The sequence below is a fragment of the Candida parapsilosis genome, contig 005807 (genome assembly GCF_000182765.1).
Source record: "Candida parapsilosis strain CDC317 annotated contig 005807".
NCBI classification, from domain to species: domain Eukaryota; kingdom Fungi; phylum Ascomycota; class Pichiomycetes; order Serinales; family Debaryomycetaceae; genus Lodderomyces; species Lodderomyces parapsilosis.
The window spans coordinates 1,892,985-1,916,736 of record NW_023503280.1 but is presented as its reverse complement, the minus strand read 5'-3'; the positions used below and the strand labels follow the sequence as shown (position 1 = coordinate 1,916,736).

At 38.0% G+C, this 23,752-nt stretch overlaps 12 protein-coding genes across 12 annotated transcripts; 7 read left to right on the top strand and 5 right to left on the bottom strand. All coding sequences in view use genetic code 12, as the record gives it.

Moving 5' to 3' along the window:
• Nucleotides 1-3,075: 3,075 nt before the first annotated feature.
• On the top strand, nucleotides 3,076-5,580 carry TCC1 (Tcc1p; the record flags this gene model as incomplete). Its single annotated transcript, XM_036808744.1, has 1 exon — nucleotides 3,076-5,580. The coding sequence occupies one exon, from the start codon at nucleotides 3,076-3,078 to the stop codon at nucleotides 5,578-5,580; it is 2,505 nt and encodes an 834-aa protein (XP_036665451.1).
• Nucleotides 5,581-5,770: 190 nt separating this feature from the next.
• On the bottom strand, nucleotides 5,771-6,706 carry CPAR2_808270 (uncharacterized protein; the record flags this gene model as incomplete). The annotated part of the gene is made up of 1 exon (XM_036808743.1): nucleotides 5,771-6,706. One exon carries the CDS (start codon nucleotides 6,704-6,706, stop codon nucleotides 5,771-5,773), a length of 936 nt encoding a protein of 311 aa, XP_036665450.1.
• Nucleotides 6,707-6,977: 271 nt separating this feature from the next.
• Nucleotides 6,978-7,211, top strand: CPAR2_808260 (uncharacterized protein; the record flags this gene model as incomplete). The annotated part of the gene is made up of 1 exon (XM_036808742.1): nucleotides 6,978-7,211. One exon carries the CDS (start codon nucleotides 6,978-6,980, stop codon nucleotides 7,209-7,211), a length of 234 nt encoding a protein of 77 aa, XP_036665449.1.
• Nucleotides 7,212-7,609: 398 nt separating this feature from the next.
• Nucleotides 7,610-7,951, top strand: CPAR2_808250 (uncharacterized protein; the record flags this gene model as incomplete). Its single annotated transcript, XM_036808741.1, has 1 exon — nucleotides 7,610-7,951. The coding sequence occupies one exon, from the start codon at nucleotides 7,610-7,612 to the stop codon at nucleotides 7,949-7,951; it is 342 nt and encodes a 113-aa protein (XP_036665448.1).
• A 445-nt stretch (nucleotides 7,952-8,396) lies between these two features.
• Nucleotides 8,397-9,449, top strand: CPAR2_808240 (uncharacterized protein; the record flags this gene model as incomplete). The annotated part of the gene is made up of 1 exon (XM_036808740.1): nucleotides 8,397-9,449. The coding sequence occupies one exon, from the start codon at nucleotides 8,397-8,399 to the stop codon at nucleotides 9,447-9,449; it is 1,053 nt and encodes a 350-aa protein (XP_036665447.1).
• Nucleotides 9,450-9,633: 184 nt separating this feature from the next.
• On the top strand, nucleotides 9,634-13,287 carry TIP120 (Tip120p; the record flags this gene model as incomplete). The annotated part of the gene is made up of 1 exon (XM_036808739.1): nucleotides 9,634-13,287. One exon carries the CDS (start codon nucleotides 9,634-9,636, stop codon nucleotides 13,285-13,287), a length of 3,654 nt encoding a protein of 1,217 aa, XP_036665446.1.
• Nucleotides 13,284-14,657, bottom strand: RIT1 (tRNA A64-2'-O-ribosylphosphate transferase; the record flags this gene model as incomplete). The annotated part of the gene is made up of 1 exon (XM_036808738.1): nucleotides 13,284-14,657. One exon carries the CDS (start codon nucleotides 14,655-14,657, stop codon nucleotides 13,284-13,286), a length of 1,374 nt encoding a protein of 457 aa, XP_036665445.1.
• Nucleotides 14,658-14,693: 36 nt separating this feature from the next.
• CPAR2_808210 (uncharacterized protein) lies at nucleotides 14,694-15,713 on the bottom strand (the record flags this gene model as incomplete). Its single annotated transcript, XM_036808737.1, has 1 exon — nucleotides 14,694-15,713. One exon carries the CDS (start codon nucleotides 15,711-15,713, stop codon nucleotides 14,694-14,696), a length of 1,020 nt encoding a protein of 339 aa, XP_036665444.1.
• Nucleotides 15,714-15,914: 201 nt separating this feature from the next.
• Nucleotides 15,915-17,393, bottom strand: FUM12 (Fum12p; the record flags this gene model as incomplete). Its single annotated transcript, XM_036808736.1, has 1 exon — nucleotides 15,915-17,393. One exon carries the CDS (start codon nucleotides 17,391-17,393, stop codon nucleotides 15,915-15,917), a length of 1,479 nt encoding a protein of 492 aa, XP_036665443.1.
• A 231-nt stretch (nucleotides 17,394-17,624) lies between these two features.
• Nucleotides 17,625-19,412, bottom strand: CPAR2_808190 (uncharacterized protein; the record flags this gene model as incomplete). The annotated part of the gene is made up of 1 exon (XM_036808735.1): nucleotides 17,625-19,412. One exon carries the CDS (start codon nucleotides 19,410-19,412, stop codon nucleotides 17,625-17,627), a length of 1,788 nt encoding a protein of 595 aa, XP_036665442.1.
• A 565-nt stretch (nucleotides 19,413-19,977) lies between these two features.
• On the top strand, nucleotides 19,978-22,407 carry CPAR2_808180 (uncharacterized protein; the record flags this gene model as incomplete). The annotated part of the gene is made up of 1 exon (XM_036808733.1): nucleotides 19,978-22,407. The coding sequence occupies one exon, from the start codon at nucleotides 19,978-19,980 to the stop codon at nucleotides 22,405-22,407; it is 2,430 nt and encodes an 809-aa protein (XP_036665441.1).
• A 418-nt stretch (nucleotides 22,408-22,825) lies between these two features.
• CPAR2_808170 (uncharacterized protein) lies at nucleotides 22,826-23,620 on the top strand (the record flags this gene model as incomplete). Its single annotated transcript, XM_036808732.1, has 1 exon — nucleotides 22,826-23,620. The coding sequence occupies one exon, from the start codon at nucleotides 22,826-22,828 to the stop codon at nucleotides 23,618-23,620; it is 795 nt and encodes a 264-aa protein (XP_036665440.1).
• Nucleotides 23,621-23,752: the final 132 nt, after the last annotated feature.

Below are 23,752 nucleotides of genomic sequence, written 5' to 3'. Positions count from 1 at the left end.
TGGTAATAGTAGTCAATGATCACCCCCAATGTATATTAGTATATTTTTATACATCTCTCTCTGTCTCTTAATCTTGCATCTTATTTAGTTTATTGTTCTTCTATAATCTAAAAGCAGATTACGTGTCTTCTTGTTTTCTTTGTTTTTGTTTTTTGTTTTTGCATTTCATTTCGTTTCATTTCATTTCATTTCAGTTCTTTTGATTCCTTCCCCACCCCATCACACAAGAAATATAAAAATATAAAAATATAAAATAAAATATAAAAATATAATATAAAATAAACTTATACAAATATCTTAAATAATAATAATTGCTGTCTCTTTTGTCGTAAAAGAAAAACAAAATAAATACTTACACAAACACAAATGCTATTGTTATTACTATTTTTTTTTTCATTGTTATTTTTTTTTTCTTTGTTCGCAAAACCACTCCCGTCATGGTCAAAAAAGAAAAGATTAAAACAGGTCAAGCTGATTCAAGTTTTATAACAACGGAACTACATCTACAACAGGAAACATATATAACTGAGAGTAGTATGCAGGTTTAGAGTCTCCCTTTCCTCGTGTACATGTACTTTGTACTTTGTACTTTGCACTTTGTACTTTGTACTTTGCACTTTGTAATTTGCACTTTGCACTTTGCATTTGCTAACCCTTACTTTTTTCAATCTTTTAGACTCGATGATTTTTAGTAATACACGCTTTCTTTCTAATTTTAATTTATAGTTTATAGTATGTAGTGTATAGTGTATAGTTTATAGTTTATGGTTTATATTTTTTTGTTAAACTAAATCTTTTTTTTTTTTTGATTTTGTGTATTGATTTAAAACGTGCATTCTAAAAATGCACATTACAATAATATAGCATTCTGTAATTTTGTGAAAGTTGGTTTTTTTAATAGTAGTAGTAGGTTTGTGTGTTGGCTTTGTTATGGTTATTTTAACATAAAACATACATTGTGCTGGTAATCTAATGGGTTTGTAACTTTTACTTTTACTCCTGGTTGTAAGTTAGTTTTTTCTTAGTCTTTTGTTCTCTAATGGTCATTATTCGTTTTCTTCTTGTTCTATTGTTTTTTTATTATTCTTTTAATATTTTTAATTTTGGCATTGTGTATGAAACGTTTTGAAAATAAAAATCTATATAAATAAATTAGCTTCTGTACTCATAAAATTTAAGCTAGTATACTACTGATTGTGCATTAATTACACAAACAGTAGTATTTTTTTCTTCTCCTAATAAGAACAATAAAATAACATATAACACATTATAGAATAAAGTGACAACCAACTGATGGTGATGGCAAAAAGGTACATGTGTGTGTGTGTTAGTGTGTTAGTGTGTGTTAGTGTGTTAGTGTGTTAGTGTGTTAGTGTTAGTGTTAGTGTTAGTGTTAGTGTTAGTGTGAAATAAAGTACGAAGAAAGAGAAATTAGCGTCAACTACTAAAAGTAAGACTCGATTGCTTCATACAAATAGTAGAGCGAGTTAGATCTACACCCGTGGAAACACAATTGAAAGCAATCACTAAAAGCTACTATTCAAATTAGAAGACATGCAAATAGGGTAATATTGTACATTATAATAATAATAACATAACAACAACATACGTAAACTTGCATACAGTCTAAGACATAACATAAAAAAGGGAAACACAACAACCGTCAATTAACCGATCTACATTAGCTACTTAGTGTAACAATTGGTGTACATGGCATATAGCTCTTGCTATTGTTTTACTCTATACTCAATGGTTAATTCTTTTTTTTTTTTTTTTTTTTTTTTTTTTCAGCACACTTATAACTTTAGTGTTTTAGTGAATAGTGTGTTAGTGTTTATTGTCTCTGCGTGTGTGCATATGTATATATGTATGTACATGACTTTTACTTTTGCTCATTACGAGAGTAATATACCATAACATATTACACATAACACAAATAGTTTGTACCGATATATAAATAACCCGTAATACATTTATACACATACATACATACGTACATACATACATACATACATACGTACATACACATGTAAGTATAAATATTGTGTGAAGTTTTTTATATTAAAAAAAAAAACCAAAAAAACAAAAAGCACCTCAATTTAAAATAGCCTTTACACAATAACATTATTTACACTTACTTACTTACTTACTTACTTACTTACTTACTTACTCACAATTGTTTGGTTTTTATTATTCTCATTCTTATTCTTATTCTTCTTATTCTTGTTCTTGTTCTTGTTACTATTATACTATTCTTTTGAATATTTTGGGTGATTCATATTTCATTTAAAATTTTCTTTACTCTATCCATCACTCTTTTTCTTTCTACATCGTTTCTTTCATATCATCCATCGACTTGTCTTGCCTCAATTCAATAAACCAACATATTATTTACATTCCACTCAATCATTCCACCTACACAAGTTCAGGCTTCTTCTTCCTTTTTTTTTTTATTTTTTTCTTTTCAAAACCTACTTCTATATAGGTTGAGACACATACTTGCAAGGAAAATAACCCAAAGATTTCACACCAGAAAAAAAAAAAATATAGCACCACATTATACCACTCCAGGGGGGGACTAACCATCACCACAATTGCTTACTCACCCTTTATCAAATTCTGTCAATACATCCACAGATTACTTATAGATAACACTCGCCCTCAATTTCGTGTTGTGTGTCTTTTTTTTTTTTTTTTTTTTTTTTTTTTAATTTTTTTTGTGAAAAGGCAGCAATAGAAAAGAAAAATTAAATAAAACAACAGAAAATAGCTAATACCATACAACACACACACCAACACACTTATTCACACACACTAACACACACACACTAACACACAATAGTGGAAACCGGGTGTAAATTTAAAAGGTATTTATCTGAATCACGTACATACCAAGGGCAAACCGGCATCAAACAATACACCCATCTCAACCCAAGGACACACAGATCCTACCATTTCCATCACCGAAGGCTCTTTTTCTTTCCTGAATTACGCATTGATTGATTGATTATTCCCATTTTGTATAACTGTTCTTAAACACACACACACACACACATTGTTTATATACTCGCAATAATGGTCAAAAGAACAGCAACAGGTGCCACTACTACCGTAACAAACACAGACACATCCTCGCCAATGGTTAAAAAACCAACATTAAACAGTTCATACGACACAACAGCCATTGAAACATGGGTCAAATGCGGTGAATGTGCCAATACCCTTGGTTTAACAGAAGCGGCAATCAAGTCATTTGAAAATGCCGTACATCGAGATCCATCAAATATAACTGCATTATGCGGTCTAAGTCTATCTCTTCGAGTCAATGATATAACTCAAAATGAAACATTTGGTTCACAATCGGCAATAGAAAAGCTAAATGCTTCAATTGAAATGTTTCCTCATCTTTTGAAGAATCTGAATATTTTCAAAGAATTATCGGAATGTTATCTTTTAATTGGATTAAATGATCAAGCTCATCAAGCTATACAATCAGCTATACAATTATCACCACAAGATGCATCATTATGGTTACTAAGTGCCCAAACTTTAATACGCGCAGGAGCTCGAAGTCATGCAGCTAATTCACTATCTCATTGTTTATCATTATTACCACCACAAGACTCAAGTTACTCACAACAGGATATTGAAACTGCTCGTGCTGCTCACGCTGAATTGGCAGCTATTGCTGGTGCTGATGGCAATATCGAAACTTCAATTGCTGAATTAACAGCAACACTATCATTACCACCACCACCATTATCAAGAATTGATGAGCATATTGCACTCTGGTGTGCGTTGTCAACTGCTAAAGAACGAGCAAATGATATTGTGGGTGCAATAAGAGCATGCGAGGATGCCCAATTGGCTGTGGGTGATTCACCACGTATCTTGATGACAAATGCATACCTCTTGTTACTTTTGAATTCTAGAGATAATGCCGATGCAGCCATTGCCATTTTGAATAAAATTGTCAATCTACCAGCCGACGAGTCATTAATTAATGAAGGCACTGATTTTTTACCATGGTATCTCCTAGGAAGAGCTCATTCTTTTATGGATCGTCCACGATTAGCATACGATTCATATCAAGTGGCATTAAAATGTGCATCAAACTCACCAATAACGTGGCTAGCAGTGGGGAAATTGTACCTCGAATTGAAACAGTTGCCCGATGCATTGGCGGCTTATTCACAAGCATTAAAGTTGCAATTGGATGATGGATCTCAAGGAACAGCAACTGCATGGGATGGTCTTAGTTGCGTTTATGAACGATGTGATGATCATTTGATGGATGCTTCCGATGCGTGCAATCGAGCTGCATTGTGCTATAAAGCCATTGGCGATTTGAAAAATTACAATTATTTCGAATCTAGAGCTGATCAATTGGCTAAAGCCGCCAAGAATGCTGGACCTATACCTGAGTTGAGACAGCCACCTGATGTGCCTAGTTTCTTGTTGAGAGATTTGGTGGCATTGGCGCCAAATGAAAGAATTGCTTATACGCAAACTCAAAGACAGTCACCTTATCAAGCACATGCACAGCCTCAAACTCAGCCAACTCAATCACTTCAGCAGCAACAGCTGGAACAGCAACAGCAGCAGCAGCAACAACAACAACAACAACAACGGCAACCTCCACCAGTGAAGCAAGAACAAGTTCCATCAGCACATCATACACCATCTTTGCAACACCAACAACAGCATTATGGACCACCATTACCACCACCACCACCACCAAATCAACAACAACAACAACAACAACCTCCACCACATCCACACCAGCAATCCCAATATGGACCGCCACCTCCAGGTCAACAACAATACCAGCCACTGTATCACCCATCTCCATATCAAGGCCCACCCGTACCACACCAACAACCAACTCCTCAACCACAACACCTGCAACAACAACAACCACCCGTGCCACCGCAGCAACAGCAACAGCAACAACCACCATCGCAACAACAAACTCCTTCGCAGCCACAATATCGCTCAATAGCTCAACCACAATACTATTACCCACCACCACCACCGCCACAATCACAACAACAGTACTATTACGCACCCCCACCACCACCAAACCAACAACAACAACAACAGCAGCAGCAGCAACAGCAACAACAACAACAACAACAACAACAACAACAACAACAACAACAACAACAACAACAGCAGCATTCACCACCGCAACTCTCACATTCTCAAATGCTTCATGGAAACAGCGGTGGTCCACCCGGTGGATCCAATGGCCCACCTCCATTACCACCACCTAATACAAATGTAAATACAAGTACAAACGCAACTAGTGGAAATGGCGCCGGAGGACCCCCATTACCACCACCTCCACCTCCGGGAACTCAATACTCTATGATTCCACCAACACCTGGAAGTTTGCCACTGCCTCATCATCAAAGTGCCGGTGCTCCCGGGTACGGACATGGACCTGCTCCCGGGCAAGGTGCTAGTTATGGACTGTATTTGCCCATACCCGGGATCAGCAATGGCGGTGGTGGTGGTGGTGGTGCCACGGGCAGTAATGGACAACTGCAATATGCGTCACCCAACTGGAGAAGGTGAGGTAGAATAGGTTTTTAGCATTGGTGGTGAAGGCTTAAATTGGGATCAAGTGTTCTAGTGTATATCGTACCATGACATGTCTGTGAAGGTTTTCAAAAAACATATAGAGAATTCAATTTTTATTTATGTAATAGTTTGTATTAATACAGAAAGAATCATAACAATCTACTTGTAGGCTTTAAACTCTAGATTAGTCAATGAGTTTAATAAAATCAAACCATGTGCCACTCACATGATTGATGCTTAATTGAGTCAAGACTGAGTCCAATTTAGAATCTTTGATTGCACAGGGGAACGAAACATTGAGTATTGGTAACAAGTCCGTTAAGCTGTCTCCAATGTACATTATACCATCTCCATTTGCATCACCATGACGTTCACCATTCGCATTGTTGCTTGAATTGGCTTGTATCTTGACTTGGTTTATATAATTCAACTTGTCGAGTGATGTATGTATCTTGGGATACGACAACCAGAACCCCGTTGTTTTTCCATCACTTGCAAACTCAAATTCATTAGTGACAATCTTGACTCCATTCTCCCCATCCTCATCCTCATCCCCATCCCCATCCCGCTTCCCATCCTCCTCCATTGTATCATTGTTTTTTATGTTTTCACCATCACTTACAGCGATGCCATTGCGCCGTAGTACTTCATCAATCATCAAACTTGTCCAATTAACACTCAAAATCACCACTGACTTCCGCAACAACAAACATCGTTCAAGAAACGCCACGGCGCCAGGCCGCAACTGTACCAAATCAGCTTGATTGCGAATTTGCAGTTTGGTCAATCCTTGGAAAACGCCATCTGACTCAAGTGCATTGATTGAACTCATTTCAATAGGCTCCATGCCCATTTGGAACTGGATATAATCATCCAATATTGTATAGTCTTTGCCAAAATGGTGCGATTTGTAGTTTGTGTAATTGGTCATGTAGATATCAGTGTAATGAGAGAATGGTAAGCGGGGTGGAGAGTGTTGTCGGTTGTGGCTATTGATTGTGTAGGGTAATTGAGCCAAGTATTGAATTGTGTCTTTTGTGGTTAATGTTTCGTCCCAATCGATAATGATTGTGTGGGGTGGTGGTAATGGTGAAGAATTGGATGAGATTGATTTAGTCATGGGGAAGTTCGTCTTGGTTAGATGGTGTGTGAGTCTTCGATGCATGCATATGGTGGTGCTGAAGCGATTGAATAAATCTGATCCTTGTTTTACTAAAATGCATAAACTTAAAAAAAAGCGCAAAGTCCAAATCTTAATTTTTTTTTTTCGGTTTTTTTTATTCCGGTCAGCCACACATCTTCAGGGTTTTTATCAACAACCAACAACCAACAATCAAATCACTAATCAAATCGATTTCACTGCAAACTAGCCCCCTTTTCCATTTCCACCAATGAGTTCAGATAAACAAAACAATAAAGAATTTGGCCAATTAGGTGACATTGCCAAAAAGTTGGAATCTACACAACAACAACAAGGTGGCAACACGAATGACAAGGATTTGAAAGCTCAAGCTGCTGAAGCCTATGGTAAATTTGAAAAATTGTCGGATAAGGAGAAAGAAGACTTGGTCAAAGGTGGATTGGGCAAACTTGAAGGTAAAAGTGGTGATACTGGAAAGAAGTAAATTATTGTGACTGAAGTTTATAATATTCAATGGATAGTTTTGATTAGTTTTTGATCACTTGATTGAATTGACTTTGTAGTGTCCTGTTTGTTTGGTCTCTCATGGTTCACTTCACAATCTCTGCCATTTTCCTTGTCGATGTTTACTGGATTGCTAAATAAACTCTATGATCATAAACCATTTGAATAAAAAAAATTACCTAAAACGGAAAGTCAATGAAAAAGGGTGCATATTGCATTCTTCTTGCCTTTCCATGACCAAAAGACATACAAGCAGTCCTTTCAAATTACCACAAAGAACAGCTGTCAGTATAAATAGGAGACTGCATCCCTAACATTTCTAATTCGCCACTGCCATTATTTTATTCCCACAAATCAACATAAGCCAACATTCACAACATGTCTGATAACAACCATAATAAACCAACCACTACAACCACAAATGGAAACTATTCCAAAGACGATCAATTAAGCCAACAAGATTTAACCAAGATCCAAGAAGTTGCTCAAAAGATCCTCAACCCCAACAATGAACATCCACAAATAAACGAGTATATTCGATCAACAATGTCATATATTGGTAATGCGTTGTACAAGATGCAAACCACTAATGACAAAGATGCTACAGCTAAGGAAATTGCTGATGATTTAACTGCTAAATTCAATCATTGGAAAGAAGAACGAGAAAAGAACAATAATCAGGAAACCAATGGGCAAGCTGAAAATGACGAGAAGAAGTAAATAAAAAGGTATATATATAGCAGCTTCTTTTTCTAAAATGTATACAATCCTTATATCCATTACGAGTGGGAAAATAAATCTCGTAACAGACTCAAACCATGTATTCTCAAGTTCAATCTAGCAAAAAGACATTATTTTTCAACATTGAAGCTGGATTCAGTTATGGAATGATCTGAACCCCTTTTCATACCAATGTGAGTCTTTGCCAATTCTACATATGCACCTAGAAAGTGGTACCTCAGTAGATGAATTTAGCTTATGTGTATTAGTATTCTATGTATATGTTATGTAAAAAGAAAGACAAGTTGGTTCAATGGGTTTTTTTTTTTTTGGAAATAATTTTCTCTTCAACTTCATCGCGTGAGTATGGATTTGAAGAATCGCATCTCATCTTTCAGACATCATAACCAACGCAATTAACACAACCTGAATAACGCCCTTTACGATGAGCTCTGTCCCAGCTTGGAAAAGAGCCGGTCTTAGTGTTCAACAAACAAAACCAGAAGAAGAAGAAGAGAATGATTTACTAGAAACAAGAAGAATCGATACTGCTGATTTAACCAAAAACCAATTGAAAAAGGTTAGCAACAAACGTAAACTACAAGAAGCTCTTGGATCATCTACCACCAAGAACGATGACGGTGCTAATAAAAAACCACCCAAGAGAATAAAGTTACCCAAGAATGAAAGGAAGCCACCACCAGTCAAGGATCAATTAACTTATTTAAAACAATTTGTCCATGATAAACCCAATTGGAAATTTAATAAACTGAAACAAAATTGGATTTTGAAAAATTTGAAACATATACCGAATGATTACGAACTGGAGTTGATATCGTACTTGGCTACTTTACAAGGTGGATCACGAGATCGATTAGTTGATGAATTGAAACAAGTGATTGCAAAATGGAATGTGAAGTATGAAGAAATGGAGAAAAAGATTGAGGAAAAGTTACTTCATGGAGGTAATGAAGGGAAGCAACAGGAGGAAGAAAAGGAACTGAAGGAACTGAATGAACTGAAGAACATAGATCAAGAGAGTGAGAAAGGGGAGAGCTCGGATGGCTTGAATTTGGAATATGTGGTTAGGTGCAAAGCCATACTAGATTCATTAGTTGATGAAATAATAGAAGTCAAGGGTCATGAAAATGATACCAGCAAGCCAAACGATAAACAAGATGCGCCAGGGGTGGGCTCCATAGAAAAGGAGGAAGCTGAGCAGTCGGGGAATGAGTCCGAGGAGAAAGGTGGAATAGATGTCAATCAAAATACGGATCAGGTGGCTATAGAGAAGGCTATAGAGAAGAGGGAAAAGAAGGAGAAGAAGGAAAAGAAGGAAAAGAAGGAAAAGAAGGAAAAGAAGGAAAAGAAACACAAGAAAGACAAGAAAGACAAAAAGCATAGAAAGGAAAAAGCCAAGTCCCTATCTGAATCTGAATCTCCAAGTGGGTCGAGTGAGACTTCCAACTTGATCATAAATGAGGTTGAAGTATCATAAGCTTCGTTACCCTACCGCTATATAATTTTCATCTCTTTGAAATACACCAGTTTGTTGCCTTCAGATCATGTGATACGGTCTTCATTTTGTAGTTGCCAAAAAAATGTCAATTTGTGCGGCAAAAACATTCTTCAACAACCAATTTCCACAGCTCAAACACCCATCACCTCTGGTACAAAAACAAATGCCTGATATAAACTTCCATACACTCGAAGACAGAGCCATTGATGTTGACCCGGACATCAGGTTTATGGCTTTGGAGGATCTCCGTAAATATCTCACTGATGATACCATCACCACCAGTCGAATCGCCATCAATCAATCATTAAATGACATGATTCCAATACTTTTGAAAATGTTGAATGATCCCAACCCCGATGTTCAAAATCAAGCCGTGAAATCGTTTGAACCAATGGTGAGGTACTTGACCAATGACTCTATTGTTAAATTAGTCAAGAAATTATTTGCATTGGTGCAAGAGAGTAACAGCAAAGATTCAACTTCGTCAAGAACAACAACTGGATTCAGAAGCTTCACCATTTCAATTCCAAATATGGCATTGAGATCATTGTTTGCACAATCTAACTCAAGGGCGAAATCTGATTTTGTTTCTGACAAGTTATCTATATCAAATTACAAGTATGACCGTGAAGTATCAGAATCTATAACAAAATATCTTATACCATTGATTTTGGAAAATGACACCTCCATTGATAATATTGAGTTGTTGATTGATTTGATTAATGAGTTGGGTTATGTTCTCTCACAAGAAGATTTGATCAAATTGGGAAAGTATTTCATCAATGTTGGCTTCAACGAGCTGGGAATCATTGGCAAAAAAGCAATTGTTGGCGTTGAAGGGGTAACCGCATTGATTCGGTCAGCTAATGCAATTGATCAATTGGTTGACGAGATATCGGTTCAAGTTGAACAATCAAGGTCGAACAATAGGCTGTTTGTTTTATATCAATTGTATTCAGTGATTTTGAAAAGAGGAATTAAACCGGAAAAGACTGATCAGATTTACAATATCGTTAAATCAGAACTAGAAGCATCCACTACGGGTGATGACGAAGAGGATTTGGACTATGATCTCCTTGAACAACAAAATGCTTTAAAAGAGGAGGCATTTACGACATTGATTGACTTGGTGAATCAAAACTTTTTATCGGTAGCGTATAAAGGTGAAGTTCTTGCAACAATTACAAAATATCTCAAGTATTATCCATTGCATGATGATAGCGATGAGGAAATCGACTCCGATGGCGATGATGGTATAGATTTCAGTGACGACGAAATTGAAGTAGCCGACGATCTGGATTACGATAACTCATGGAAGTTGAGATCAAAAGCGACCTTGTTGGTTCGCTCACTACTTGCAAGCTTTCCTGATACTTTGGAGATTTTGTCAAGACAAGTGTTGCCTATATTGCCTCTCAAGGACTCAAATTACCAAGTTGTAATTGAAGCTGCAAAATCTTGCATTGCAATTATCCAAGCAACATCACCACGTGAATCACAAAATGTTCAATGCATAGGTTTGATATTGCGCGATCGTTTGGAAGATGTCAAGGAGGAACAATTGCCATTATTTCTCCATATTGTTGAGAGTTTAAACCGATTTGATAACTTGTCTTTGATTGAAACAACTTTTAGTATTTTAAGCCAAAGAAGTGTTGTTTCTAGTAGCTCATTGGACTATTTGCGATTTTACACCAGTGTTTTAAAGTTTCACGATAATTTGAATACCACTATTATCGAGCGTATATCCAAGGATATTGCCACTAATCTCGAGGACAAGTCATTTAATTTGATTTTGGAAACATTGAGATGTCTCAACTTACTTCTCAAACACAAAGACGCATCAAGTATATCAATGATGGATGAAATATTGACATCATTGATGGTCAAGGTAGAAAATAGCAAACAATACCCTAGTGATTTGGTACGTCATGCTATCGTTTGTCTTGGCGAAGCATTAGCTAATAACTTGGTTTCATCAGAAGAAAAGATATTGGAAGTTTTTAAAACATCCATTAGCTACGAAGGAACGAGCAAAGTTACCATCGATGTACTTGGAAACTTGTACAAATCAAAGTCAATTTCTCAGGATTATTCATTGTCTATCATTGACAAATTGTCCAATTACATTCTTTCAAGCAATGAAGCAACTTCGTTAGCAACTTTGACATTATTAAGTGAGATTATCCAACTGTTACCACCAAGAAAATATGATGGCATTATCTCGAACTTGTTACAATTGCTCCAAGTTACCAGCTCCTTGAATTACCACTATATTTTCCTGATTTTTAGCCACTTGTCAAACGAAATCATGAATGATTATGCATACCGAAAACAGTTGATTCAAATTTTGATACAATTGGTTAACGATAAAAAGATAAACGCCAACGAGAAAGTGTTTTTCCAATTAGTTTCTGCCGCTTGCGAATTGGACAAGTCTGTTTACCCTCAATTGGAACAAAATTTGCCTGCAAATCTTGAAATTACTCCAAAAATATTGGCGGTTTGTGCTGACGATGAAACGAGACAACAATTGGTTAGCCAGAGACTGAGTGAGTTTCACAATTACTACACCACTGATTACAACAATTCGCAATTTGCCTTTGTCATTTTGTTCCTCGCCTTCTCACATGGCGATGTACCTGACTTACTGGTTGAATCCTTAACTGATCTTTTGCAAAAGCCCGATTTTACCAATGATGCTAATGTTCAAGCAGCATCAACTGCATTGGGGTTAGTAGCAGAAAGCGATCCTGCTTATGCAATACCCCGAATCCTTGACACTTACAACGTGGACACCCTTTCAACAACAGTGCGCGGGTCATTGATTGATTCCTTGAAAGTTGTTGTTGACCACTGTGACGAACAACAAAAGTTGCAAATTTGGCAAACAGTTTTCAACTTGCAGATCGAATACAACCATGACTTGATCCCTGAATTGAGAAAATCTGGTGAGCTTCTTGGCTCAATTGCATTTTCAATTAGCGAATCCGAAATTAGACAGGTTGCCGATAACCAATCGAATGAAAGGAAGATTTATCTTGTGTTGGTCATTTCTAAATCGTTGATTAGTGGTCTCGATATGTCTAATACCAACGAAAAATTATTAACGTACTTGGTCACTGCATCTATCAATTGGCTTAACATAGTCGATGTTGATATTAGACAGATTGTTGTCGGCAACTTGTTGACTGGTATACACAGTAAACCAAACATTATCTTGCCACTTTTGAACAGGTTAATCTTGCCTCAATTGTACAAACAGTTGACGGCAGAAAAGGCATTCAAAAAAATCATTACCATGGGTCCATACAAGTATGTTCTTGATCAAGGATTAGAAATCAGAAAACTTTGTTATGAATTTATATATTCGATTTTGGCCATTGACGAAGCAACACTTGCCAAGTACGACATCAATATTCAACTGATTGCACTGAATATAATTGAACACGGGTTAGTTGATGATCAATCAGATATCATTGTACTCGCATGCATGAATTTGTTGAATTTTCTCGATTTGCATGAATTACAATTTAAAGAATTGCTCAAAAACTCCAATCAAGAGTTTATGAGTAAGTTTATCAATGGATTGAATGCTCAGTTGAATAAAAAGCTATCAGCTAAAGCATCATCACAAGAGACTGAAAACCATCAGGAACGCATCAAGTCTATAATCAAGTTATCGAAAAAGATTAATTTGGTCGTTGAAGCGATACTGTCCGAGCTCAATGATGCAGGTTTGCTTGATGCTTGGAATCAGTATCATAATGGCCTTAAGCAAAATTTTGCTGTATTCTACAACAGTGCAAATATTTAGGAGTTATCAGTATTTATATTTTGAGCAAATAAATAACTATTGATACTTTGTAATGTACTTCTTTGCGGATTGACCTTGTACAAGTTGGATAGTTTGCCCAAATGTTGTTTAACCAAAGTTTTGGTCACGGGCGGTGCTTTATTAACTTTGTTCCAGTCAAGATCAAAATTGAGACAAAGCAATATCAACACTACCCCCACACTTAAATCCTTACCAGTGCCACACAAGATAAGAATGGGTGATTGTAAATCAATTTTTGAGATAATGTCTGGCAATAACGAGCGCAACATATTTGATCCCTTTTTGTTGTTGGGGATGGAAAACTGGTGTACTTTTTTACTAGATTTGTCATCCTTATTGACAACTTTGACATCGTCATGAAGTATAATTGTATCAAATGGGAGCTCGTTGAAGGCTATATCCTGGCTCAAAGAGCCAAAATGGATCCCTGTCTTGCCCACTGCTTGCAATGCTAGTCCCGTAGACGAATCGCTTTTGACCTGTTCAAGGATGATATCCACCAACTCTTCATCACCTCTCCATGACGGGATATAACCACTTGATGAGTCTACCAATTTATCGATAACTTGCCAGAAAACATCAGCGTTAAATTTTGGTAAAGGTTTCGGGACCCAGAGCTCGTGATCATCGGCTGATCCTTGCACGTAGTCGAAACCAACTACTGTTCCATCATCTCCTCTAGTAGATATTGTTTTGTGAATTGGAACTTGCTTCGATACTGATACACAACAAATGTTGAAAACATCATCACCCAATTCTTCACTAGCGCAGCCAGGATAGAAAAATCTTGGAACTAAAGGTTTATCTAGCTTGTGATTTTGGTCAAAGACATTCAAACATTTCACATTCTTGACAAACCCTGGTATTAGTTTCTCAATCGCATTGTGCTCGCTTCGCGGCACAATCAATGGCGTTCTTAGCCAGCTTCCAGTCGGCGACTCACCAAAAACAACAGTATTTATAACGGCACACCAAATAGGGATTGTTTTCAACAAAGCGTCGGGCATTGGCTTGCCTCGCCTAGTTGAATCCACAACAATTATTCCTTTATTGGCACTAATTATTGGCAATAAATGTAAATTCAACCGTCGTAGTGAAAAGGACCAAACATTGGTGTGCCCGTCGGTTGATTTAAAGTAGCAGGTGTCGGTCCTTTTATTTGGTGGGATGTACCACAACCCACATCGTTCATTAGCTACCAAAGGTAGCTGCAATTCCTGTTGCACGAGGTCAACAAACTTGGCGTCATGAATTATCGATTGGAGTCTATTAGTGAATGAAAGCAGCGATTTCTTGAGTTCTTTAGTTATGGCATTAATATCGTTATTTTGATTAAAGAGGAGGTTCATTTTCTACGTGTATACACTCGTTATAGATTTTACTTATCATCGCCTCATCTTTCTTTTTTGTTTTTCCAATGCCCGTTGTTTTTCTTGCTCCATCTCTCTGCGATCCTCTCTTTCTGCGTCTAATCTCGACCTCAATTCTTCTTCTAAAACGTCAGCACCGGTCGCTTCCATATCATAGTCATCGTCTTCATAATCATTGTATTCGTAATACTTGCGCTTCTTACCCTTGTTAAACATTGCCCAAATTTCGTCTCGATTGTACCCATCTTCAACGACACCTTCCTCCTCATCAGAAACGAGAAAGTCACTCAAATCATCGTCTTCGTCTTCATTGTAAGCATACCCGCGATCTTGGGCAGCTTTTGATCGCCTCTGTTTGAGTCGTTCTTGAATTTTCGCATTTGGCTGTCTTGCGGGCATTGGCACCTTCGGCAACCGTTTTCGTACCGGTGGATCAGATCTCCTTTGCACTTCATTCTTTTCTGTTGTAGGTCGTCGATTGTGCTGTAGCCCGTATGATGAGTTTTTCGTAGCAACCGGTTGTCTATTCACAGTTGTATTTTTTTTAGGAGCTATCTTAGATGATATTGCTGTTTCTGGTGATGCACTCTTCTGGGGAAATTTGATTGACAACTTGTCGTGATCGATCTGCTTTGCCTTCTTCATTAATTCATTGAAACTCATTTTCTTCTTAGCTGGCGGTGGTTTCGGCTCGTCGTCCCACTTTGATTGAGTAACTTTTGTTACGTTTTGTTTTGGCCGTGAGACTGAGTTAGATGGTGTCTTGTAAACAGCTGGTCTCGAGGTCGTACTAGATTTGGTACTCTTGTTTCCATTTTGCTTGGCCCTTGCTGCTTCAGCCTGTTCTCTTTCTAATCGCCGTTTCTCTTTCAATCGAGCAACTACTGGATCGACGTATCTGTCACTGCCACTACTTCTCAAGGGACTCACATTCGATTCTGATTTCTTCACCTCATCCTTTGCTGGCTGAGGTTGAGGCTTGCTTGGTAACTTACCTCTCTTTTCAATTTGTTGAAGTAAGGAAGACAACCCCATGCGTTGAAGATGTTGCGGTGATGTACTGACGGAACTTTTTTGATAACTTAAAAATTCTTTTGAATTTTGTGTCGATACGCACACGATGTTACCAAGACTTACCAAAGTATAAAGCTTCCATGAACTAGCCTAACTGGTGTATACAATCTACAGTATCGCTTTCACTAAACTTCAAATTCATCTAAATACATGGAATATCCTTTACTTTGGACCAATCATTAATTCTGGTCTGACATACTCGTCAAACTCTTCACTACTCAAAGCTTTCAATTCCAAAGCTGATTCCTTCAAAGTCAATCCCTTCTTGTGAGCATTCTTAGCAACTTTAGACGCAGCATCGTAACCAATCTTTGGGTTCAAAGCCGTAACCAACATCAAAGATTCATGAAGAGTCTTTTCAATCTTATCCTTGTTGGCAACGATTCCATCAACACAGTGTTCCCTAAATGAGTTGGCACCATCAGCAATCAATCTAATTGATGACAACAAGTTAGCAATCATGACTGGTTTAAAGACATTCAACTCGAATTGACCTGAGGCACCAGCAAAAGTGATGGCAGCATTATTACCAAAAACTTGACATGCAACCATTGTCAAGGCTTCATTTTGAGTTGGGTTCACCTTACCAGGCATAATTGAAGAGCCTGGTTCGTTTTCAGGCAAGGCCAATTCTCCGTATCCACATCTTGGACCTGATCCCAAGTACCTGATATCATTGGCAATCTTGAACAAAGATGCGGCAACAGTATTGAGAGCACCAGAAGCTTCAACGATTGCATCATGTGCAGCCAAAGCTTCAAACTTGTTTGGAGCAGTTTGAAACTCAAACCCGGTCAAGGCTGATACAGCTTCAGCAAATTTGGCATCAAAACCTACTTTAGTGTTAAGACCTGTACCAACGGCGGTACCACCTTGTGCCAAGTACAACAAGTGAGGTAAGGTGTTTTGTATTCTCTCAATACCATTGGTGACTTGTTGTGCGTATCCGGAAAACTCTTGTCCTAAAGTTAAAGGAGTGGCATCTTGCAAATGAGTTCTTCCGATTTTGATGATATCTTTAAATTCATCAGATTTTGCTTGTAAGGAATCACGCAATTTAGTTAATGAAGGAATTAAAGAATCCTTGATCTCGGTAACAGCAGCAATGTGCATAACAGTTGGGAAAGTATCATTTGATGATTGAGACATGTTACAGTGATCATTAGGATGGACTGGCTTTTTGGAACCCAATTCACCTCCCAAGATTTCGATAGCTCTGTTGGAGATTACCTCATTGGCATTCATATTGGACTGAGTACCTGAACCAGTTTGGAAAACAACCAAAGGAAAATGGTCATCCAATTTACCTTCAGCAACTTCGGTGGCAGCTTGTTGAATAGCCTTGGAAATCTTTGGATCCAATTGACCTAAAGCTTCGTTCACTTGAGCCGCTGATTTCTTTTGAATACCAAAAGCTCTAACAACAGGAATTGGCATACGTGCAGCTGGGCCACCAATTTTAAAATTCATCTTGGATCTGGCAGTTTGAGCTCCATAGTACTTGTCATTGGGTACTTCAATTGGTCCGAAAGCATCCGTTTCAGTTCTAGTGTCCTTTAATGAAATTGCGGATGCAGTGAAGAATCTCAATTGTGAGGTTGATCTCACGTTGATTGCAGTTTTTGTGAATGTTCTCAACATAATTGACAGTAATTGAATAGATAACAGTTTACAGCTTAAAATATATATATCTGGGGTTTTTTCTGATCTAATTTTTCATTCAATGTTTTATATATATCCGGAGAAAAGGTAGCGTCAACAGCTTTGTGTACTTTTGAGCTCGGATCTTTCAGGGATTCAATATTATTGGTCAGTTTGGACCCGAGCGAGAAGCGTCACCACACCATGGGGAAATTCACAAACCAATCTATGTTAATTCGATCTATTTTGCAGCCACTTGAACTTTTTAAACTCTCGGGTAGTTGGCCAATCCCAATCTTTTCTCAGTTTTGCTACTTGATGATGTTTTATGTGCCGTAAAGCAAATTCTTCAGGTAATGCATTTAACAACAATAGAATGGTGCTCTTCTTAGGCTTAAAATCAAGATCGATCCACCATTTGATGATTTTCGAAAGTTCAGAAACGTAGTCAAATTCGGCAAGTAGCAAAATGTACTGTTTCCACAAACCGTCACGTGGGAAAATACCAAACGACCTCCCAGAAGCTTGCACATTTCTTTGAAACTCACGAATTGCTAATTGGGGAGCAAACAAGTTTTCCCCTACTATAATGTTCTCGGACCTCCTGGCTGTTCTCAAAAGAAGGCCTAAACATGCAGCATTTGGCAAATGATCTCTGTCTATGACTTCCTTCTTATATAATGTAAAAAACTTTGTTGCATCAATATCGGAAATGTAACTGAGATATGTAACAACAAGTTGAAGGGATTTGACAGGTGATGTTGTGTATACGTGAGATATGCACTCGTCAATAGAATTCCAATGACTCGATTGTGCTTGATCATGGAACTCCCACGATAACGAAGGGAGAGCCCCCATTTCCGATTTGTGGTGCTGTATAAGTTGTATATATTTCACACGAAATATATTGTCAACAGCAACCAGTTTTTCGCTTGACAAAGCATTAAACATGTCCTCAAGAGTATCAAATTCACCAACAAAGTGCAACAATTCGTAAATAATGTCGCTTGTAATCTTTACCTTTGATTTGGATATCTGCTGGTACAACAATTTTGCCCACTTTTCATCCATTACATTTAGATACTTTAACTTTCGAATAAAGAATAGCCACAAGGTCGATGAATGATCAAATTGATTACTCGCAGTCTTGAATGTATCAACAGCCTCCTTGAGCGATTTAGCTAGATAAATTTTAGCAATATAAAAAGCCAACACATTTTTCTTTGAGCTTGTTTCCCTTGCAAACTTTCGTTGAGCAACATCAAATATCTGAACACCCTTGTCGTATGAGATTCTAGACAAAACAATAGCTATACCTAGGTAACCCCTTAAGGACAAAGAACTCCCAACATTTTTAATGTGCGACATTAGCAACTCTTGCGCATTGGCGATCCCTGTGGGATCAATTTGCTGATAGCGAAGGGAATACACAGCTAGACTCCATATGAGATCATCAAAAAATGTACCGTTTAACTGGGTCAACAGTCCTGCATTTGGTGACTTGACAAAGTTCAAAGTGGTTTGGTATAGAACCACAAGGCTATTAGGTTCAAACATTACCGCATGATAAGTCAAATTGTCCAACATCAATTTTAGAATCCCGTGGTCTTTTCGAGACTGCATCATCACGTAATTTATGTTGTGCGTCCACAAGTCTAATTGCACAAGGAACAGTTCTTTGAACCTGGGACTTCGTAGTAAGATATCAAACAAGACAAAAGCTGGGGTATTGTCTGATAACAAGGACACGCTTGAAGTTGCTGATTTTGAGCTACAAGAGTCGATCCAGATGACAAGGTCATCTACCGTGTATGACTCTTTTATTTGCATTGCGATCAATGAAAAACACTCAAGACCCAAATTGAGCTCCACGTTGGGCTTGACGTTAAACTTCAAATTGAACTTGTCCCAATCCACATTTCCCTCTAATTCGCCAAATCGGTTTCTCACTTGATTAAAAAATTCACCGTGTAATTGTGGCACGTCCTTGTCTTGTTTCAAGCATTCAACAACACACATAATATGAAAAACAATTGCCTCTAAAAGTTGATATAGTCTATGCTGTGACGATTTAAACAGAAGGTTCCCATTTACCAGAAATGGCTTTCCAGAGTTTATGACTTTTGAGTATAAAGAGGCATGTTCAATCTTGGGGACTAACTTTACTTCGGTCTGACCATACTGAGTTAATTTTTGATAAAGTTTGGCCGGTAGTCGTTCTCTCGCTCGGTGGCTCAATATTGAACTACTTCGTAGTGATTGAAGATTAGTTTTGTGAAACGTGGATAGAAAATGATACCCTCGTCGTTTGAAGCATGTTGTCATATTCTTGTCATGTCTTGGAGATCCAGTTGTAGTCTACCCTCTCGATGGATGGATTTTTTCCCTTTTTTTTTTTTTTTTTTTTCAGAGGGTTTTGCTTTGTGAGGCTCATAACATCACGTTCCACTATCTCTTTTGCCACAAACTATCTTTGGTAAAAGTTTATTCACAACTAGTACAAAAAGTTGATGGACATCAAAGGGTACAATCTAAAACTTACAACAGCAACGCTTTGAAATAAGAGAGAATTGATGTGAAAATCATGAGTGATTTTCCAAGTCAGCATCATAAGCAATTGTTGAAGGAGTCACGCGTGGACAGTGATAGCAACCGACCGATCAAGAGAAGAAAGAGGGCGCTGCCAGAGGTCGCTAGTAGGGCATTTGACACCGGAATGAGTAATGCTTTTCAAGAATCGGATAATTCAACCGATTTTGAAGACGTAGATTTGGATGGAGCACATCAAGAAGGTTGGGAATCTGATAATTCTGATGATTTCGAGAAGGTCTCTTTCGATATCGACGATATTCCAAGCGGTTCGAATTTGCAACCTAATCTGGAGTCTGATCAGGTAATGACCTTTAAATTGGATACAACACAAAGAGAGACACAAAGTAAAAGAAAGGTACAATTCATAAGCAAAGAGGAACGAACACGACGTGTATTGATCCACAAAATATACATCGTATTAATGCTAATACATGTTGCTATTAGGAATTCATGGTGTAGCAATAAATCAATATCGAAGTCACTAAAACAGGCGTGTGTAACTCGACAGATTACACAATTGCTTAATGATGATAGTGGTAAGGACAATGTCAAATCAAGAAGATTGCTAGACGGAATAAGAAAGTTGATGGAGATTTACGCAAGCAAGTTTAGAATTACCTCCCAGGGGTTGTTGAGGAAAACTTGGAATGAGTTGAGCATAGTGCAAGATTCCGATGTGGTCACAAGGAAGAAATTTGCGATGATGGTTACAAATTTTCGAGGAAGTCGAGATATTGCTGCACAAGGTTTTGCTACGCTTTTACGAGGGTTGGGGTTGAATGCGAGGTTAGTTGTATCTTTGCAACCCCCTGACTTTACAATTATTACGGAAAATATATCATCTAAGAGGATACAAAAGGCAAAGGAGAAAACAACAGATCCATCGGAGATCATCAGCACTAGACTCCACAAAAGCAAAACCAACTTTGAAGATTCCGACTATCCGGTATTTTGGGTTGAAGTGTGGGATAAATTTGCAAAACATTGGATTAGCGTTGATCCGATTGTGAAGAAAAGAATTGAAATTTGCTCCAAACGGAGGCCAAGCCCATTTGAGCCACCATCAAGCGACGAGAGAAATCAGTTGCTTTATGTGGTGGCTTTCGACAAGTATGGTAGAGTTAGAGATGTGACGCGACGCTACTCAATCAACTACAATGCTCGTGTTATCAGGAAAAGGATTGAGTTTAAATCAGACGAGGAGAAGGAATGGTATGAGTCAGTGTTGAAGTCATGCCAGGAAACCCAATCACGGAGTGTAACCGACATTTTGGAAGCAAAGGAATTTCACGAACGAGATTTGGCTGAAGGGATGCCCAACAACATCCAAGCATTCAAAAATCACCCTTTATATGCACTAGAGTCACAACTTCGACAAAATGAGGAAATATACCCAAAAGACGATACCAGTGTTTGTGGAACTTTTAGGCCGAAGAATGCGTTAGGAAAGTTACTACCAGTTTATCGCAGATCTTGTGTGCAGAAGCTCAAATCTGCCAGGGCGTGGTACATGAAAGGTAGAGTGTTGAAAATTAGTGTATCTTCATTAAAATCAAAGCAAAAGTCAGGAAACGACGAAGGAGAAGAAGATACTCGTTTATACGCGGAGTTCCAAACCAAACTCTACATTCCACCTAAAATCGAAAACGGAAAAGTTCCAAAGAATCAGTATGGCAATATTGATGTCTACACCGATACCATGATTCCTGAAAACGGGGTTTTGATAAAAATTGGTGGACCGAGAACCATAAAGATGTTACAAAAGGCTGCAACTTTACTAGGGATAGACTATGCTAAAGCAATTACCTCATTCGATTTCACGCAAAAAGGAAAAGGCATGCCCATTGCAAAGGAAGGAGGAATTGTAATTCACAAAGATAACAGGGATGCTCTAGAGCTCACTTTGGATCATATGATTCAAGAAGATGAGGAGGAAAGGAGAGTCATGGATGAAATGAATGCGTTACAGAATTGGAAGTACTTTTTATTGAAGTTGAGATTGAAGCAGCGGTTGAATAGGACACACGGGATTGTGAAGGATGAAAATTTGACACAAGAACACTTCATGGATGATAATACTAATCGAAGTGTTCTTGACTCGGGACACAACGTTGCAGACGGGTCTGACGACGATTTTGGTGGCGGGTTTATTGTGTCGGATACGGAAGTTGGAGAACTAATACAAGACGAAGGAAGTAATTCAGCCCCTGGGTTTGGCGACACTGAAGTGACAACTGAGCATCGATCCAAAAATAATCCTGCGTACAAAGAGTTGAGTGATAGCGACGTTGAAGACGAGGATGCTGACGTGTTACCTACAAAGAGTCGAAGACGTGTTGAATACTCCAGCTGCAGCTCGGGCTCTGAATTCAAAGCCGATGATGACGATGAAAGTTTAGAATTTGAGTATGAAAGTGACTAAAGTACATAGCGGAAACAATTACTTATTAAAGAGATTTTGTTATAAAGGGCAATTTAGACCATTCGTTCTAAGCGGCAATGACTTACCACTTTTGGTAGCAGCACGTGATTTATGGATCTTGATGTGCTCTTGTTTAGGAAATGCGCATTTGCTTTTTTCAAATTCCAATGTCGTACACACATCGCATGGCGCGTTAAAGCGCAAGGCGCAACTGGTTTTCTTTTTTTTTTTCTTCCCTATCTTGCTATCACAAGATGCTTTCAAGCTTCCTCTCTTAATTGAGTCACTAAAAAGTTTTTCACCTGCATCGTTAGAGATCTACTTGTGTCAAATATATATACCTTCATTTCTTGGCTCGCAACAAGACGCAATCAATGGCTTGTTGTATCGATTAACAGAATAGTTTTTTTTTTGAAAGATGCATAACGCTGTTGCTGAGAATGTTTTGGGAACGATAGGAACTATTTTATGGTGCATACAGCTTGTTCCACAAATAATCAGAAACTTCAAGGTCAAGGATTGCCATGGATTACCGCCTACAATGATGTTCTTATGGGCTGCAAGTGGGATACCATTTAGTATCTACTTTATTGGAATCGATGGATCTATACCACTTCGTATTCAACCACAATTATTCACCTTTTTTTGTTTGGTCACATGGGTTCAAGTTTTGTATTACCCTCCAGTACAAATGCCCAGGAAGAAACTATGGCTGGTTGTTACAGCATTTGTCCTTGTCAGTGTTGGCCTAGAGCTTGGGTTTATTTTGTGGTTAAGACCTTTACATAGACGTGGGATTACGTGGCCGATGTTGATTATAGGGATCATTGCCTCAATATTGTTAGCCATTGGATTGATACCACCTTACTTTGAATTGGCAAAGAGAAAAGGAAGAGTGATTGGAATCAATTTTGTATTTCTCACCATGGACTCTCTCGGTGCTATATTTTCCTTACTAAGCATTGTTGTGGGCAAATTCGACGTCTTGAGTTGCGTATTGTATGCCGTAGTTATTGTGCTTGAACTCGGGATATTTTCGAGTCATTTGATATGGTGGTTAAGATTCGGTAAGGATGCACCCAAGGAATCTGAGTTATTGGAGGAAGAAGCGAGGATACAAGCAGCAAAGGAGGGACGTATCATAGAGGATGACAAACCAAAGTCGGATGTTGAGATGGATATCGAATCCTTAACTTCGGGCGAAAATGTATGACACCGTTCAGCATATCATTTAGATTCCAAACTTTAATATAGTTCTATAATACGTACGCATATGAACTGGATTCTGTTTTCTTTGTCGCGCAAGTTTACTGAATAAACAAAAACAAACAGCTTTCATTTAAAA